Raw genomic sequence first — 18695 nt, forward strand, 5'->3', positions numbered from 1 at the left:
CTTCAACCAAACGAGCCTTAAGAATTGTCCATCAAGGCTCCGTTCGGTAGGGAGTAAAACATTTTCAGTGTAAAATGATTTTCATGGAAAACACAATTCCAAACTTAGTTTTCCGTTGTTTGGTTCGATGTAAGAAAATTGATGAAATGAAAGAAAAATGAAAGGGAAAGTAAGGAGGTAGTGAGAGGAGTGTACAAGAGAGATAAGGAAAATAGGTTTCCCTTCATTTTGAAAGGAAAATGGTTTTCCATCATTACCAAACAGAACACAAGTGAAGAACTAATAGGAAGTAAACCATTGCATTATTTGATACAAATCCTTCTATTCGCATGTAGTCATGAAATAAAAAGGAATAGCTTATTCAAGAACTATCACACTTCTTGCAAAAATACAGAGAAAACTTTGCATCAGTCTGCAAAACTTATTGAACTGTTGGGGTTATTCGATCCGTTACATTGAATAATGAAATGAATGTGAACAGCATATAACTGTAATATACATACAGATTTCTAAGGTTCGCAATCCAAGAAGAAACAGCGTTCTCTCCTAGTTCTAGCTACATCATAATAGTACAAGGAAACAACGGACATGTCCATCTTTTTCCCCCACCCCCTCTTTCCAAGCGGCGCTAAAACAGCCGCTTAGCCTTTCGAACTTCAAAGTGGTGTGCAACCCCTCCAAAACCACTACAACCGCCCTTGATAACGAGGGCTGTCATTATTGATATAAAGCAAGAACTGCAGTTAAGAGTACCTCAATGCTGATGATGCAGTTTCTTCACCCATTGTCCAAACAAACTCCGGAGAGTCTACCCTAGGCCCAACAATTGTCCGGTAAATGTAAAGCTTCTCAATTGACCCTTCATCAGACCTCGAGTCAGGGTGCCCTCTTTCATCCATAACCTCAACATTCAACCTTGGCATCTTCTTGCCAAGCAGTTTACATTCCCCGTAGCTCACTTGGCACGATGACATCCAAAGGGATCGCATTGTCTCCAACTTAGCTGCATTCACCACAAGTGCCCTTGCACCAAATGGGCAATCCCTAATCTCGAGCTTCCTAAGGTTCTTGCACCCCGATAAAATATAATGCAAACCCAAATCACTCTCTCCGGCAAAAGCCAAGGAGAGCATCTCGAGATTTTTGGCATGCGTCCCTATGAGCTCAAAAACACGGTCAGTGAGCAGACCCGACAAAGAAAGGCGGCGGAGGTCCTTGCAATGCTCAACGATGGCTCCAAAACCCTCATCTAGCGGTTGATTTGTTAGGTAATCAGGACACTGGGGCTCGATGATGCATAGACGGAAACGTGTTAGGTTGGGGCGATTCTTCGCAATGGTGAATAATGCTTCGTTGGACATTTGACGGCAAAAATAGAGAACAGATTGTAGTTTAGGACAACCCATGGCGACCGATACCAGGCCTTGTTCAGTTAAACAAACGTTTGGTTCATGAACATAAGGCTCAGAGGGGAACACACGTAGCTCCCGTAGATCCTTGCATGACTCTGCAAGCACTTCAAGGCCACCATCTTCTATATAGTCAAGTACCTGCAACCATCATTCATCAAAGAGAGAAACTTCATGCTGTGAGAAACTGAGAGTATCAAAAGGTACAAGTTTCCTCTTTTCTTTTCAAGAAATTTGCCTGAACCCACACTTTATTTATCCCCATTTATCTCATTTCAACTTTAATAAATGCTTCGATCACCAATCAGCCAGTGTTTTAATGTCACAACCGTATTGGCTATTGATATTTTGCAAAGCGTAAACAAAGAGATGCAAGCAAGTTAAACACATACCCAAAGACGCTGAAGACTCTGACAGTGGCTAAGAAGTTTGATCAGATCAGGGGAGTGAATGGTCGCATAGCTCAGGTTCAAAGAAGTGAGCCCCGAGCAGACAGGATATAGGGCTGGAAGATAAGTGGGGACAACATCATAGAGACCAGAAAGCCCCTTAACCCCTTTGCATCCTGCAAACGCCCTTGTAAGCCTTTCATGAGCCTCAGTGTTGAGCTCAGTCAAAAATGAACCTGTGCCAATGTAATCCAACTGAGGCGCCTTCTCCAGGAGAATTGAAAGCTTCTCCAACGGCACTGCACGGTTGAGCCGAAGTGATTTCAGATTTGGGCATCTGCTCACTAAACGCTCAAGAGAAGAGAACCTCAGCTCTGAGATAAGGCAGGCAACATTAAGAGATTCTAGTGAAGTGTAAGAATCCGGAAAATGGCTTATCCAATTCCCACTTGAGTCATCAACTTCACTCTCACATAAGTCGAGAGTTGTCAAGTTCCTGTAAATATTTAGGCATAGGAACAATTATGAGAAGCTCATTACCAACTTTATGATATTAAATTAGGTTGTTAGTTTTTAAAAATCATGATCAAGCATGAAGAAAGGTGAGATTCACAGTTTAGGAATCAGCAGCAGAATCAAGTCAATTTCATGCACAGAAAAGAAAAGGAAGCAAAAGGCAGAACCAAATTAATAAAATATGATAAATAAATAAATAAAGGGCACCATCTCAAAGGGACCTGCAATGTCCAAAATGCAACCATCCAAAACTGAAAACAAACCACATTTTAGTGGTCCATAAAACAAAGAAAAAGAAACCAAAGTAAAGGCAATATCAGATAGTGACTTTCCATGGCAGACCCAACTCAGAAATCTAAAAGCTCAAGATATAAATTCAAAATCTTATTAACCACCCATGCATTAGATATTCTATATTCTTATTGCATTTTGACATAAGAACCAACCAAATTATAATACAAGTTATCAGATTTAGGCAGATCCCATAAGAAAGTAGAATATATTTATTTACATAAAAACCAAAAAAATAGGGGAGTAGGACTTCCCCTTAACTTAACATATACTAGTATATTGTAGAATACTAAGGAATCACCACGCCTGCAAATGCACATTAATAAACATAGCAATCACCTTCGCCAAAATAGATAGCAACTATGCTTGCCCAGAAGAGATATACTATGTGGTCCAACCCAAAAACATCCAAATCTTTTTTCATACCATTATTGAAGGTACCACATTAGATAATGATACCAACAGATGACTCACCTTTTTCTTTTTTCAGCCTTAGATCAGTGCAAGTAATACATAACCACAAATCTTTTTACAAGATAATTATAGAACGTTTGAAGCCACACAAACTTGAGAAGATAAAGCAGTGAAGATCTCAACATATATCTCAATATCTTATTGATTATGAATGCCGAAACCTAATAAGTAACAAAATTTAGTCACAACCCAGAAGCTTAAGCCAAATAAGGGTATTTAATCACAGCAACAAAATGCATTTTTCAAAAAGAATCAAGAAGCAACTAGGAGCTATGTAGCACAGAAATGGCCAGGGTCTTAAAAACAGCTAAATTTTAGAAAATCGAACATTTGAAAAATAGGAGCATTAACGTCCCAGGCTCCCAGCCATTTCCAAGCTGAACATATATCAACAGCCCGGAAAGGGTATTTAATCACGGGCTCACAGCATTAGAGAACAAAGTGCATTTATCACCGAAAATCAGGAAGCAACTAGGAGCTATGTAGCATAGAAACAGCCATCGTTTTAGAAACATTTCAAAAATGGGAAAACCCATGTCCCAGCCATTTCCGAGCTTCATAAGCATAGAAATGGCTGCTTCGGGAACAAAACTTTCTCTGTGCGTGCTTTAAAGCCTAGAAGTATGATGAAAAATTAAATACACCAGAAGCTTGTATTGCAATCAGCAGCAAGAACAGATCTTGAATCAGAACTAATGAAAAATCTTGCTTTACTTCCTAAGAAACCCTTCAAAGCACCAAAAACAAAATGCAATTTTTTCCTAAAAAATTATTGAAACCGCACATTCAATGGTCAAAATCAGATTACATCAACAGCTCAAATCATCCAAATGAACTCCTTTTTTTTCCAAAGAGTCAAACATTATATCATTCTAAAATAACAAAAGTAACAAATCAAACATTTAAAGGAATACAAAACGCAACACAAAGTCAAATCCAATCCAAATACAGCATTCAAAAAGCACCCAATTCAACAGCAAATAGTAAATCTTGAAAATAATCTCTTTATTCAAAGAATGTCTAACACTAACAAATACCCACAATTGATCTCAAATGATGCTAAAAATAAAATCTTCAACCCCTATTTAAATACAAGACTAATTCATCAAAAGCCCACCAAAAATTAATCACCAAAAACAAAACCCACAAGCTTAAATCAAAACCAATCACTAAATATCATATCTTTAATTCCAATCATTAGATTAAAATTAAATCAAATTCTCCAAAAAATGCAGAAACATACAAACAAATATATCTAACCCCTGATTTAAATACAAAACTAATTTATCAATAACCCACCAAAAATTAAGCACCAAGAAAAAAAACCACAAGCTAAAATCAAAATCAAACACTAAATACCATATCTTCAAATCAATCACTAGATTAAATCATATTCCCCAAAAAATACAGAAACATCAAACAAATATTTAACACCTGACTCTAATTTATAATACAAAACTTATTCATCAAAAACCCACCAAAAATTAAGCAACAAGAAGAAAAAAAAAAACCCGCAAGCTAATATCAAACACCAAATATCATATCTTTAATTCCAATCACTAGATTAAATCATATTCCTCCAAAAATACAGAAACATCAAACAAATATTGAACACCTGACTCTGATTTATAATACAAAACTAATTCATCAAAACCCCACCAAATATTAAGCACCAAAAAGAAAAAAAAAACACTGAACATCATATCTTCAGACAAAATCAACAGAAATAACCCCAAAAAAATGCAAAAAAATAAATAGAAAAGACCCAAAAAAACCCACCTGCAATTAGCAGCAATAGAAGCCAAACCTTGAGTAGAAAACCCATCACAAGAACTCAAAACCAAAACCTTAAAATTCCTCCATTTTTTAGCAATCAATTCAAGAGCTTCATCAGTAACAACCATTCTCTTCATCTTAAGCTCCTCTAAAGCAGGAAAAGCGTCAGAAAACGCAACGATCCATGGCAAAGCATGAGCTCCCCAACCATCAGGAACAAGATTAAAGTCAGCAAAATGAGGCTTTCCTTTTATAGTAACAGATCGAAGGTCTCTGAACCGTCTGATTACAATCTGAGGACTCACAGCGTAGCAATTTCCTATGAAGATCCTACGACGACACCATCTTTCAGTCTCATACCAAGCTTTGCAAACGAGTGAGACTGAGTTAAGGTCTGAGTGTGACTCAATGAAGGAGAAGACATGTTCAAGAACTTCTTCTGGGAAGGAAGATGAAAATGGTAGGTGGGTTTTTTGTGTAGGGAAATCTGGTTTCATTGTTGTAGATCTAGAGTTTTTTTTTTTTTTTTTTTGAGGAGAGAGAAAGATGGGATCTGAGTCAAAAATGAAGAGAGGAAGAAGAAGAAGAGGATGTTGAGTTTTAGAGAGAGGGAGAAAATGAGGGGATAAGGGGGAAAGATGATTGGGTGAGGAGTGAGTGGGTCAATTTTTTTTGACTATTTATTGGTGGATGGAAGGGAGGAGGAGGTGGGTTATATATTTGTATGTTATGTTTTCATTATTATTTTTGATGTAATGTTAATGTAATGAATGTTAGTTGAGGTTATATTGCATGATTGCATATGAGTAAATTATATAAAGTACAAAATGCTTCTTTTGGGTGTAGATGGTTATTGGTAATTTCCAATAGTGTTTATTTCTTTGTGGGTGTAAGATTTGGTTTAATTAGTTTATCAGGGTTTAATTGCTTATTAGAGGAGTCATTTAGAGAGATATGCATATTAATGAGTAAAAGCAAATTTGTATTGTCAAGGGAAGATTCTAGAGGTGATCATTTTGGCCCGGCCCGCTGGCCCGGCCCGTTTTTGGGCAGAATTTTTCGGCCCGCTGGCCGGGACCGGCCCGGCCCGGTCATTTTTTTTTTTGGGCGGGCTTTGGGCAAGCTAAAAACGACTTTTTAGTCTATTTTTTGGCCCGGCCCGTTTTGGCCCGCAAAAGCCCGCTAAGCCCGGCCCGAAATAGCGGGCTTTGGACACAAAAATTCGGCCCGGATTTAGGCCCGGCCCGGCCAATGGGCAAATTTTTTTGGCCGCGGCCCGGCCCGGCCCATGATCACCTCTAGAAAATTTAGACAAACACAAGCAGTAAAACCGATAATGAAGAAGAATTAAGAAGGAAGAATAGGGAGTTTAAGAGCATGGCTCGAAGATGGTTATTATTATTCCCCTTAATTATCTTTTGTATGATTTTGAAAGAACCACGAGTTGTAAGCACGAACTAGTTTTTAGGTTCGGACAATGCTCCGGGTACTTATATTTTTCATATTAATAGTTTAATTTTAAAATAATTACACCATATATCACTTGGTATAGTGGTAAATGTATATTAATTCTTAGTGAAACTATTGGGTCAGACCGTCTAACCCAATGTGTTTGGTCGGACGGGCTGAGCCCAAAATATTCACAGAAGAAATTAGACAATCTGAAATTCCTTCAATGTCAGTTCTCCCAAGTCCCAACAATCAGCTTCATCCCAAAGTCTTTCAATGTCCACCAAACTATTGAAACCCACAAAAATCATCCTTCTCTCTCCTCGCTTCCTTTGCGCCATTATACTTTTTCTGATTTTTTGGGTATGGAATTAACAGCAGTAACTAAAGGTGGTGAAGGGTAAGAATTATAAGTTGGAGTAGTGGTAACAGTAACAGGCTTGACATGATTTTGCACAAAGTAAATAATATCATTGTATAGTTTCCTCAAAAGTCTACATTCTGCGTACGAGCATTTAGAAGAGGCAGGTGAAGATGATAAGGGAGATGATAAGTCAAAAGTCTACATTCTGTAACGCACATTTACATCGTCCCCCACAACAACCCATATTTGCACAACAAGATATCAGATTTCATCTCTTATCTCCATCGAGGAAACTATATACTTTCATTTAGAGGTAACTCATTTTTATTTAGAGGTAAGTTACTTTCATTTAGAGGTAAGTTACTTTCATTTGGAGGTAACTTACTTTCATTTAGAGGTAACTTACTTTCATTTAGACCTAACTTACTTTCATTTAGACCTAAGTTACTTTCATTTAGAGGTAACTTACTTTCATTTAGACTAACTGAAAAAAAAAATGAAGACTAACTGAAAAAAAAAATTAGGACTAACTGAAAAAAAATGAAGACTAACTGAAAAAATGTAAGACTAACTGAAAAAATTTGAAGACTACCTGAAAAAAATTGAAGACTAACTGAAAAAAAATTGAAACCAACTGAAAAAAAAAGAAGACTAACTGAAAAAAAATGAAGACTACCTGAAAAAAAATGAAGACTACCTAAAAAAAAAATAAAGACCAACTGAAACCCAAGTGCGTCTAACTGAAGCACAAGTGCTTCTAACTGAAGTCGTCCGACGAGAATATTGTGTCGGACTCGTCCGACACAATACGAACTCTAATTCTTATTGATAGGTCATTTGTTTCTTTGAACTTCATCTTCTGATTCGTATTCTCGAACAACAACAATAAGATTTGATTAGCATCAAGAATAATTTGTAACACTACACCACTAATTACAAAGTATAGGACTCTAATGATCATGGTGAATTTCGAAAGGAGAGAAGGAGCAAGGGGATGACTGAAAAAAAAAAATCAAATAAGAAAAATAAACTTTATGGCTAAAAGTAGGCATTAACCGTCACATTACTAATTATAACACATATCTATAATTTTGTGGAAACATGAATCACTAAAAGATGTTAGATTAGATGGTAAATATTTGGAAATCCTTACTCGATGTCAAGGGTTTGAACCCAGCGGCTTCAACATGTATATTTTTTCAAATAATGATCACCTGGCTTATTGTTGGTTAAGACACGTGGCAAAATTCTAGTGGCAGATTGAGGGTGCCACGTGGCATGTATACATTGTCACGCACGCTTTTTAATATATTTGTATAGATTACAGAAGGACCATGCTAAGAAATGATCCTCGTATTTGTGTCGGATGCAAGTTAGCATATGGATTGGAGCTAGTAATGGTTGTGTGGTTTTTGGGAATCGTTGTTCCCTCTAGCTTGATGTATTGTGACGACAAACTTTTTTTTCACAGGATTTATCATGTTATATGAATGCCTTATTTCCTCATTTTCAAAAAAAAAAAAACATTTATTTTTAATATTTCTATGTGTTTATATGTTCTCCTAACTATTTATAATTTTAGTGCTTTTAAAGAAATAAAGTCATATCCAACTTTAGAACTACTTGGTTTTCAGATGTACAAGCAATTTATTGTTGACGATTTTACCAAGCAGCTTTTGTATAATTTTAGTCTTATCCCTTTATTTCTCGTGTTCTATCACATTTCTTACTACATGTTCACGTTTCTCACCATGACTAACATGTTTTTTCCTTTCATGTTTATAGTGTTTAGTTTTTTATCTATACCGTAAACGCAACTTGTGAGTATTAGTTCTTTAGCACAATAGGGTAGTTGACTCCCTAATAGTGACATGACTTGCCTTACACTCCTATCCTATTTATAGTCTAGTTTAGCTCTTGACTATTTTGTTATGCTCGATGAATATAGTGCTAATAGTTTTATCTATCGTCTTTTGTTATGTTAGGTTTCAGTAGAATTTGAGTAAGATCCAAAAGGTCATACAATGGAGGTTAGCCGACCTTGATTGTTTTGTTATTGACTTTGAAATAAATAACATATTTTTGGAAGGAAGATTTGCTAAATTCAGTTTGTAGCCTTGAAGATCTAGGTAAGATCCTAAATGTTGTTTGGGAAGATTAAGAACTAAGGGGAGTACTTCTTTCATCTTGAAAGAGTTCGATGATGTAGAAGTCTACCAACGTCTTAACGATGAATGAAATTAGATACGGCTTGTTCCCCTAACATAGAATTTTGAACCATTTTGACGTAATTTCATAAAAAAATTCTTTATTATTGACTTCTAAAAGAAATTTGCTCTTTTCCTACTAAGATACGGTCTAGTCCCCACAAGAAAAGTAGGTTATTCGACCTAATTTATAAAAGCGAACTTCATCTGGGATTATAATTAATGAAAGCATTATTATGAGACACAATTATGACATTCAAGTAGAGCTTAAAGGGGGAAATGGACCAGGTCCACAATGGTTGGGCTGGCTTGTCTTGAGTTCCTAGTCAAGGATTTTTAGAAAGAGAAAATCGATCAAGAATTTTGATTGATATATGTTATATGATAAGTGTTTTGAAATTCAATCTTAACTTATTTGTGAATATATTGACAATATAACTAATTAATATTTTATTTTCATTTTATTCTTATTGAGTTGCATTGATGATTATATCTATATAGATCCCATATTACAAAGTGCTTCCTCATTTCAGATACTTGAAGCACTTTCACTTTTATTATTTACAAACTCACTTTGACCAAATTTTGTGAATTCTACTTAAGGAATAATATATTCATGTCATTTTGTTTTATTCACATTGATATCTAGTTTCAAAATATCATAATTTTATAATTTTAATTTATAAGAAATTAGAGTTATTATTAATTAAAATTACGCATCGCTAAACTTGTCCGAGAAATATTTCAAGTAATGTGAAACAGAGAAAGTATTATACATTAGTTTTAAATTGAAGCATATACAGTTCTATCCCATGTGCTTCCTCTGTTCTTTTAGTCGACCCGTTTACTTTGGACACACTTGCCGATGCACTATTTTGAACCTTATATCTTCAATTATCAATAAGAAAAAATTACAAAAAGTTGATATTTGAAAAATACACATTGAGACGAATCTAATAAGATTACATATGAGTATATTTTTCATTAACTACAAATCACAAAATATAGTCAAAATATATATGAATAGTGGCAAAAGTTAAAATAGATCATCTAAAAACCAGATGAAGTATTAAGCTAAATCTGTCAATATTTCTAGTAATTTTTTATTGCTATTGTGACACACCATGCGTTCACAATATGAAAAAAGTTGACAAATCTCCAATCATACAACTAAGTATGAGTTTCTACAATGGCATCTATACAAAGTTCCTAAACAAGTAATAGTACGTGATGCTCTACTTAAGGGGGTCTTAGTTTATATAATCTTTGTACAATAAAAAAAAATAGAAATTGCATAGTGTAGGTTTTGATCTTGTGACTTCAAGTTCATATAATAAAATTTTTACCCGTTGCATAACACGAGCCTAATAACTAGTTAATCTTTAAATCTGAGATGTCCAAAAACAAAATTACCAAATACACATGAAAGTAAAATCGTTTACATTACTTCATGACTAATCAAAAATCTAGTAGTTGTCCCCTCAAATAAAAAAATCTAGTAGTAGTAAAAGAAAAATGGGCGCAAAAATGTTGGGCTTCGACTTGATGAGTGGCGTCGACCACATGCCTCGATTCGACCAAAAGTTAATTTCCATGCTTTGAGATGGCTCGTGTCTAACAATTAAAAATTCTCCCAAGCATGATATACGACGATATTGTGCTGGGTCGGGCTTTTCCTATGCCGAGTCACCCGATCTAATCCTAGGGATGGTGGGTGGACTAGGGATGTTAATAAGTATCCCATTCGGTCGATCTGATCAATTCGATTTTCAATTTTTTTTTTGATATTTTGAATTGGATATTTGAAATATTTATCCATATAGATCGAAAATTTTCAAATATGGATATCCAAATATTGGGTTTTCTTTCGGATATTTTTGGATTTCCAATCTGAAATATCCGTTTTTAATTCCAATATCCGAAATATCCAATATGATTCGAAACTTATTTTATGTAATTTTCCTTTGGAAAATTCAATTTCTTAGTTTTACGATTCGAAAGTTCAGATATTCGATTTTTTCGGATCACGTTTTCTTCGATTCGAACATTTCGGATTGAATATCCAGAAAGAATATCCATAGGGTGAACATAAATTGATTGATTACGAATTCTCCATAACATACGCTCTAGTTACAGCAAGCATTTTTGTAGAAAAAGGTAGGAAAAGAGAAGGTTAGGAGACCCTCCGTACGAGGAGAGCTTCAACCTTATCGTTTACAAGGATGGAATAAAGAGCAGATTATGTACAACTTTCTATGTTAAATTGACCTCATATTTACAAAAGGAAAGTTTAAATCCCTAGTTAATGTCTTATCCCAAAAACAAGTTACACTACAACATCTTGTTATCATTATATTCTATTTTTCATCATTTGCAAACAAAAAACATATAACTACAATTCCCCTTTTCAATTATTAGTAGAAGTAATTAAAGAATATATGATTTCGCATGCATAACGTGCATATTGATAAGAGGTTTTAGTGTGTCGTTAAGGCACTAAGAACCGCTTTCCAAACAATATTTATAGTCCTAACAAGCAATCACTAAGAGAATAGTAAGGGCAAGTCAAGGGTCGATCCACAGGGAAAATGGGATTGATTAGAGTCTATCTAGTCTAGACCACCTAATTGAGAGGTATTTGGGGTTTGAAAGATGTTTGGTAACAATTAAGACTATCTAACAGCTAGAACAAGCAAATATCACGAGTTTAAATATCAAATAAAAGACACTAGAGTTAAGGTTACTAGTATGAATAAGAACGGATGATGATTGCTAATGCGATTGCGAAGCAACATAGACGATTATGCAAGGTTTAGTTTCCCTCTAAATTACTTGAGTCCTCTCTCGAATGGTCCTCAAGAGTAATCATTCAATCAATCAACTAAATCCTCTCTCGAATGGTCTTTAGTTAATTGATTAAGGATTCGATAAGTTTGGAAAACCCCTAATGAAGGATCCCCTTAATTTCCATCCAATATCTTGGTATGAAATTAAGTTGATTCTTGGGGATGATAAAAGAGTTCAAAATCCGATTTAAGAACTTTGAAATCAAAATACCAAAGTATAAATGTGATCAATATCTATCCTAAGGTCTCAAAACACCAAGATCAATGCATAATTCTCTAAATATCACAATCACATCAACATCATATTAAAACCCTAATTCATACTTTCACCCTAACCCTAGATTATGAAACTACTCACTAATCATGGAGTTAAAGCATTAAACAATGAATCTATGACTAATCTAAGGTAAACATGATTAAGAAATATTAAACTAATGAAATCGCAATTATTAAACTAGAAAAATGAAGATCTTAAATAATATAGAACATAAACAACACAAGAGAATGAAATAAAAACTAAAATTTGAATTGAATTGAATAAAAGTACCTTGAATGTAAATCGAATCACAAACTATGATCTCTAATCTCAATTACCAATGAAAACTCAATGTTTTCTCTCTAATACAAAACCCTAAAAATTGTGTGAAAATAGAATAAAGCGTAAGTCTCGAAATAAAACAAAAACTCGTTTAATGAAGCCACGAGCTCCCTTTTCCGGAAACGACTGGTGCGGGCGCACCAAGATGAGGTGCGGGCGCACCAAACAGAGGTGCGGGCGCACCAAAATCAGGTGCGGGCGCACCTCACCCTTCTGCCTCAAACTGGACAGTTCAACTTAAAACGAGCATAACTTCTTCGTTTTATATCCAAATCAAGCTTATGACCAGTCGTTGGAAAGATATCGAAACGAGCTTTCACCTCCAACTGGAATTACCTTCATCCGATTTGTGGTTTGAAAGTTATGTCCATTTGAAGTTCTCTGTTCAAGATTTCATTGTGCAATGTGCTCCTTTGTGCGAGCGGACATGGGGAATGGTGCAAGCACCATTTATCAATGTGTGCTGTTTTTATTGCTACCTTTTCCAACTTTACAAATCGTAGCCATCTTAGTAGTTTCACCTATATCAAGAACATGGCAAAACAAGGTGAAAGCAAATGTACTAGAAATTCGGTCAAAAATGACTAAAAATCTAGCAAAATATCACTATGATCAAGTATGATCAAGTGAATGAAATAGAAGGGAAAGGGAGAATAAGAGGGAAGAAAGGGGAGAAAGAGGATCAAAATGAGCTAAAAGGAGTCCATAAAGTACGTTTGAAACACACTTATCAAACTCCCCCAAGCTTAGCGTTTTGCTTGTCCTCAAGTAAACCAAGAGTGAGAATGAAGGAAAGAAGAAGAAAAAGAGAATAAAAAGAAAAGGGAAACATGCAACAAACTAACCTATATGCTCTAAATGCAAGGTTACAAACATGACATGCAAGCTAAATGAGTTCATAGCAAGATTTAGGAGACCAACCAAACACAAGAGGGATGATGATTAGGAAGCACAAGAGTGACTCTAAGGTCAATCCACCGATCAACCGAGTCTTTTTGAAAGAAGGCTTTCCAAGAGTGATTTCTCACTCTTCTCCACTTCCAAGACCCAAGTTTGACTCCTCCCTAGGGATGCTCAACCATAATTGCTCGCCTCTACCACATTTTGATGACCCTATCATGACTTGCACAAAATCTCGCCCGCCACTACTAAATCGACCAAGTCCAATCTAGAAGTCAAAAGGGACTTTGTTAAGGTTGTAACGGGGCTAGGTTAAGGGTGTGGATGATAGTTTAGGAATGTGGTGCAAAAAGGGTAAGTGGAGTACAAACTAGGGGTAAATACTCCCCCAAGCTAGTCCTAACACAATCTCAATTCAAGAACTCACACATAACCTTGATTTCACTTGTTTTCACCTTTTTCACTTTTTGAATTTTTCATTTTTCTCATCAAATTGCTCTTTCTTTCTTTTCTTTCAATAGAAATCAAATGAAAACTAAAGACTTTCTTTCTTTTATTTTCTTTTGTCTTTTTTTTCAATTTTCAACTTTTGCATATACAGCAATTAACTCTCTTCAACCAAGACTCAATATCAAAACAACTAACTCAACAAAACTAGACATGCACTCCACTTTGGGGAAAGTTTGGCCATGACTTATTATGAGGGTTAAGCAAAAATAGGATAGAAAGGCTCAGATGGGTTGAGAAGCGGATAATTATGCCGGTATAGCTTTTGGCTTTGTAGCTCCTATTTCTAGCAAAAAGAAACGCCCTAAATCATTCTTCTAAAGGCTCGTCTTATGCAATCTTGGGGAGCTAAAATGCAAGTCACAAGTTAGGCGATCAATGGTGAGGGTTGGAATGAGTCTTACGAGGTTCTTGGCCCTCCTTCGGGATTCGTCGCACAAGGGGCAAGGCAATCCATTCATCCAACTCGCCTAATTTCAAAGAGACTCTACCAAAAGTTATCGTTCTCAAGAGTCACTTAAAGTCACAACAGGGCTTCCAAAACCATCAAGTCTAATGTAGGGAAGGTCTTCCAATCAAGTTATGAACATTTTTAGCCACAAATCATGCATGCAACCAAGCTATCCTAAATGCAGGAAAAAAAATATTTTTGTGTGTTTTTTTTTATGCAAACCTAACATGCAAAAGCACTAAAAAAACCTAAATGCAAAGGGAGAAAAAAATGTTGAGATGGAGAGAACACATGCTAACTAACTCCCCCAAGCTTAATACAAACTCCGTCCTCGGAGTGTACAAGCAAAGAGAAAGTAAGGGATGAGGTAAGGCAAAAAAACAAGAAAAAATCCTAACCAAGTAAGATAAGGAGAAGGGTCTCAACATACCTGGCAAAAAGAGCTCTTTTAGGATAATTAGCTAGACCTTATCACTAAATAATTTGACAAAGATCTCAATAGTTTGTCATAAGCATTAGCACACATTTCACAATGGATCAAATAGGTATGATATAGATAAAGAGCATGCACAAATTTCAATGCGTCTATATGCTTACCAAGTAATGAGTGCCGGAAATAATGAAATTTCCAAGAGAATCCTGGAAAGTATGAAGAACAAACATTAAGATTCAAATAAAAAGAAGAAAACAATGAGTTCTCCTTTTGATGATCCTTGCAAATTTTAAGCTCGGTTCTATCCTCGATGACTTTCATTTGGGTCTTGTGAAGGTTTAAAGAGGTCAAAGGCTCTTCCAATGGTGAAACTTTGAGGCGAGGGAATAAGATGGGAAAGGAAGGAACTAAGTCGATTTTCCTTGAAAAAGGAATATGAAGAGAACGAGTAGAAACAAAAGTCTCATCAACTACTTTTTCAACATCATTAGACTTTATAGTGTAAGCTTTCTCAACAAATGATTCCTCTACTCTGGATTCTCATCCATATCCCACTCATCATCTTCATTAGTTATGGTCATACAAGAGTATTTTGATTATTGATAATTTGACCCAATGTTTCAATTGATATTTTGCTAGATTCGACAATGTTGTCCATCATAGAATCACATCTCTTTAACAATGCCATATTTTCTTCAAGTGAATTAAGAATTTCAGAATAAACATGGCGTTCACAGCTAGAGACATCTTCTAAATTTGAGAAAGTGGTATTTCCATGGTCCCACTCATAAGTATCTCTAGACAACCACCCAAAGAAACTCCATGCTTCATCAAAGTGTTGGAATCGAAATTCACCATTAAACATAGACTCCACAATTTCTCTTGTATGCATATTCAAACCATCATATATCACCTCACACATCTCCCAAATCTCAAGTCTATACTTAGTTAGAAGAGTGTTCTCAAATCTCTGATAATAATTCCAAAATGGTTCATCCTCATATTGAGGAAAAAAGAAGTTCGTCATTTTTTGGAATTCTCTTAAAAAAAAAAATTAAAAAAAAATTATGTACAAAACCCTAGACTCATATAAACACACTTACCACATAAAATAAAGACAAGAAAAAAAACCAATAAAGAAAAGTAAAAAAAAAAAAAAGAAAAAAAAAAAATCAATTAAGCAATTTCAAACTTAAGAAAACTTCAATCAATAGCATATTTCCCCGGCAACGGCGCCATTTTGATAAGAGGTTTTTAGTGTGTCGTTAAGGCACTAAGAACCGCTTTCCAAACAATATTTATAGTCCTAACAAGCAATCACTAAGAGAATAGTAAGGGCAAGTCAAGGGTCGATCCACAGGGAAAGGGATTGATTAAAGTCTATCAAGTCTAGACTACCTAATTGAAAGGTATTTGGGGTTTGAAAGATGTTTGGTAACAATTAAGACTATCTAACAGCTAGAACAAGCAAATACACGAGTTTAAATATCAAATAAAAGACACTAGAGTTAAGGTTACTAGTATGAATAAGAACGGATGATGATTGTAATGCGATTGTGAAGCAACAGAGACGATTATGCAAGGTTTAGTTTCCCTCTAAATTACTTGAGTCCTCTCTCGAATGGTCCTCAAGAGTAATCATTAATCAATCAACTAAATCCTCTCTCGAATGGTCTTTAGTTAATTGATTAAGAGATTCAATAAGTTTGGAAAACCCCTAATGAAGGATCCCCTTAATTTCCATCCAATATCTTGGTATAGAAATTAAGTTGATTCTTGGGGATGATAAAAGAGTTCAAAATCCGATTTAAGAAACTTTGAAATCAAAATACCAAAGTATAAATGTGATCAATATCTATCCTAAGGTCTCAAAACACCAAGATCAATGCATAAATTCTCTAAATAATCACAATCACATCAACATCATATTTAAAACCCTAATTCATACTTTCACCCTAACCCTAGATTATGAAACTACTCACTAATCATGGAGTTAAAGCAATTAAACAATGAATCTATGACTAATCTAAGGTAAACATGATTAAGAAATTATTAAACTAATAGAAATCGCAATTATAACTAAAGAAATGAAGATCTTAAATATATAGAACATAAACAACACCAAGAGAATGAAATAAAAACTAAAACTTTGAATTGAATTGAATAAAAGTACCTTGAATGTAAATCGAATCACAAACTATGATCTCTAATCTCAATTACCAATGAAAACTCAATGTTTTCTCTCTAATACAAAACCCTAAAATTGTGTGAAAATAGAATAAAGCGTAAGTCCTCGAAATAAAACAAAAACTCGTTTAATGAAGCCACGAGCTCCCTTTTCCGGAAACGACTGGTGCGGGCGCACCAAGATGAGGTGCGGGCGCACCAAACAGAGGTGCGGGCGCACCAAATCAGGTGCGGGCGCACCTCACCTTCTGCCTCAAACGGACAGTTCAACTTAAAACGAGCATAACTTCTTCGTTTTATATCCAAATCAAGCTTATGACCAGTCGTTGGAAAGATATCGAAACGAGCTTTCACCTCCAACTGGAATTACCTTCATCCGATTTGCTTTGAAAGTTATGTCCATTTGAAGTTCTCTGTTCAAGATTTCATTGTGCAATGTGCTCCTTTGTGCGAGCGGACATGGGGAATGGTGCAAGCGACCATTTATCAATGTGTGCTTTTTTTCATTGCTACCTTTTCCAACTTTACAAATCGTAGCCATCTTAGTAGTTTCACCTATATCAAGAACATGGCAAAACAAGGTGAAAGCAAATGTACTAGAAATTCGGTCAAAAATGACTAAAAATCTAGCAAAATATCACTATGATCAAGTATGATCAAGTGAATGAAATAGAAGGGAAAAGGGAGAATAACGAGGGAAGAAAGGGGAGAAAGAGGATCAAAATGAGTTAAAAGGAGTCCATAAAGTATGTTTGAAACACACTTATCACATATAAAGGCTACTATATTGTACTCCCTCCGTCCCATAATATAAGTCCTGTTTCCTTATAAGGTGTACCAAAATATAAGTCTTATTTCTATTTTCAATCAATAATTATTCCCAAAATATCCTCATGAATATAGTTTAATTCCCAAAATGTCATCATAATTTCAGTTCCAATGCACCATTATTAATGACAAAATGAAATCTTTTACCCCATTGAACTCCCTACACATTAAACCATGCAACATTAAATGACAGTTTTTATTTTTTGTTAAAAAGAAAAAAAACAATGCAAGTGTTTCTCAATAAAAATAATTTTTTTTATTCAAATAAAACAAGATTCCATTTAACCTTAATTCCCGCGTAAAAATAGAATCAGGACTTATATTATGAGACGGAGGAAGTATATCGCAACACAGGTGAGTCATGAAAAATGCAAAAAACTACCTAATTAATTAAAAAAACATTTAAAAGGCACATCAACAAGAAACAGGGAAAATTTACAACACAGTTAGTTACTTTCTTTCAACTAAACTGATTAAAAATTTAAAAATTCTTCACTTATTGGATGTTATTAGCAATTAATTTAATTTTATACATGTTTATGCACGCATCGCATGTACAAAAGGCTATTGTATGACTAATGTCAAGTTTATTTTACTCCTTATATCATGTGATTTTTTTAGATTCTTAAAACAAAAAACTAAAAACTATAAGAGTAATGTCAAACGAGCCATAAGGTGTTGCTTGTAGGGATGACAATAGGTCGAATATGTGGTAGGTCCGAACTGGACCCAAACCTACACCTGGATTTTCTATAGAACCCAGTTCCGACATAGATCCACTAGGTTCGAAAAAATCAAACTCAGACCTAGAGTTGGCAATGGATAGGATACGAGTAAGGTAAGGTTAGATCCATACTCATATCCTAATTTTTGGATGTAGACCCACACCCTACCTGTACTCATAGGGTAAAATTTTTTAGGACCCTTACACGTACCCTTAGGGTCCGATAGGGTATGGGTAGGGTCTAGGGTCTAAAATGGGTCTAATTCAAAAAAAATCTGCTTATATTTTCACGTGTATATAAACATCGTTAAACACAATTCTATATATTTATTTTGCAATTAGCTTA

At 35.1% G+C, this 18695-nt stretch overlaps 2 protein-coding genes across 2 annotated transcripts in view; both read right to left on the reverse strand.

Annotated features, from left to right (window-relative positions):
• Positions 1 to 280: 280 nt before the first annotated feature.
• Positions 281 to 5603, reverse strand: LOC104891006 (protein TRANSPORT INHIBITOR RESPONSE 1). Its single transcript, XM_010676638.4, has 3 exons — positions 4859 to 5603; positions 1802 to 2294; positions 281 to 1550 (listed from the first exon to the last, which is right to left on the reverse strand). The coding sequence occupies exons 1-3, from the start codon at positions 5350 to 5352 to the stop codon at positions 744 to 746; spliced, it is 1794 nt and encodes a 597-aa protein (XP_010674940.2). The 5' UTR covers positions 5353 to 5603; the 3' UTR covers positions 281 to 743.
• A 4654-nt stretch (positions 5604 to 10257) lies between these two features.
• The window catches only part of LOC125496740 (putative disease resistance RPP13-like protein 1), a 45948-nt gene continuing 37510 nt past the window's right edge, over positions 10258 to 18695 (reverse strand). Inside the window, exon 2 of the mRNA XM_057394107.1 lies at positions 10258 to 10263. Coding sequence (XP_057250090.1) covers positions 10258 to 10263 — 6 coding nt within the window. The remainder of the gene's footprint in view (positions 10264 to 18695) is intronic.

The sequence above is a fragment of the Beta vulgaris genome, chromosome 4 (assembly GCF_026745355.1).
Source record: "Beta vulgaris subsp. vulgaris cultivar EL10 chromosome 4, EL10.2, whole genome shotgun sequence".
Lineage (NCBI taxonomy): Eukaryota > Viridiplantae > Streptophyta > Magnoliopsida > Caryophyllales > Amaranthaceae > Beta > Beta vulgaris.

Excerpts from the sequence above, each read along its gene's own strand:
- LOC104891006 (XM_010676638.4), bottom strand. The coding sequence starts at position 5,352 with ATGAAACCAGATTTCCCTACACAAAAAACCCACCTACCATTTTCATCT. Across the intron at positions 2,295-4,858 it reads TCTATTGCTGCTAATTGCAG|GAACTTGACAACTCTCGACT; the intron begins GTGGGTTTTTTT and ends AAATATTTACAG. Across the intron at positions 1,551-1,801 it reads AGAGTCTTCAGCGTCTTTGG|GTACTTGACTATATAGAAGA; the intron begins GTATGTGTTTAA and ends TGATGGTTGCAG.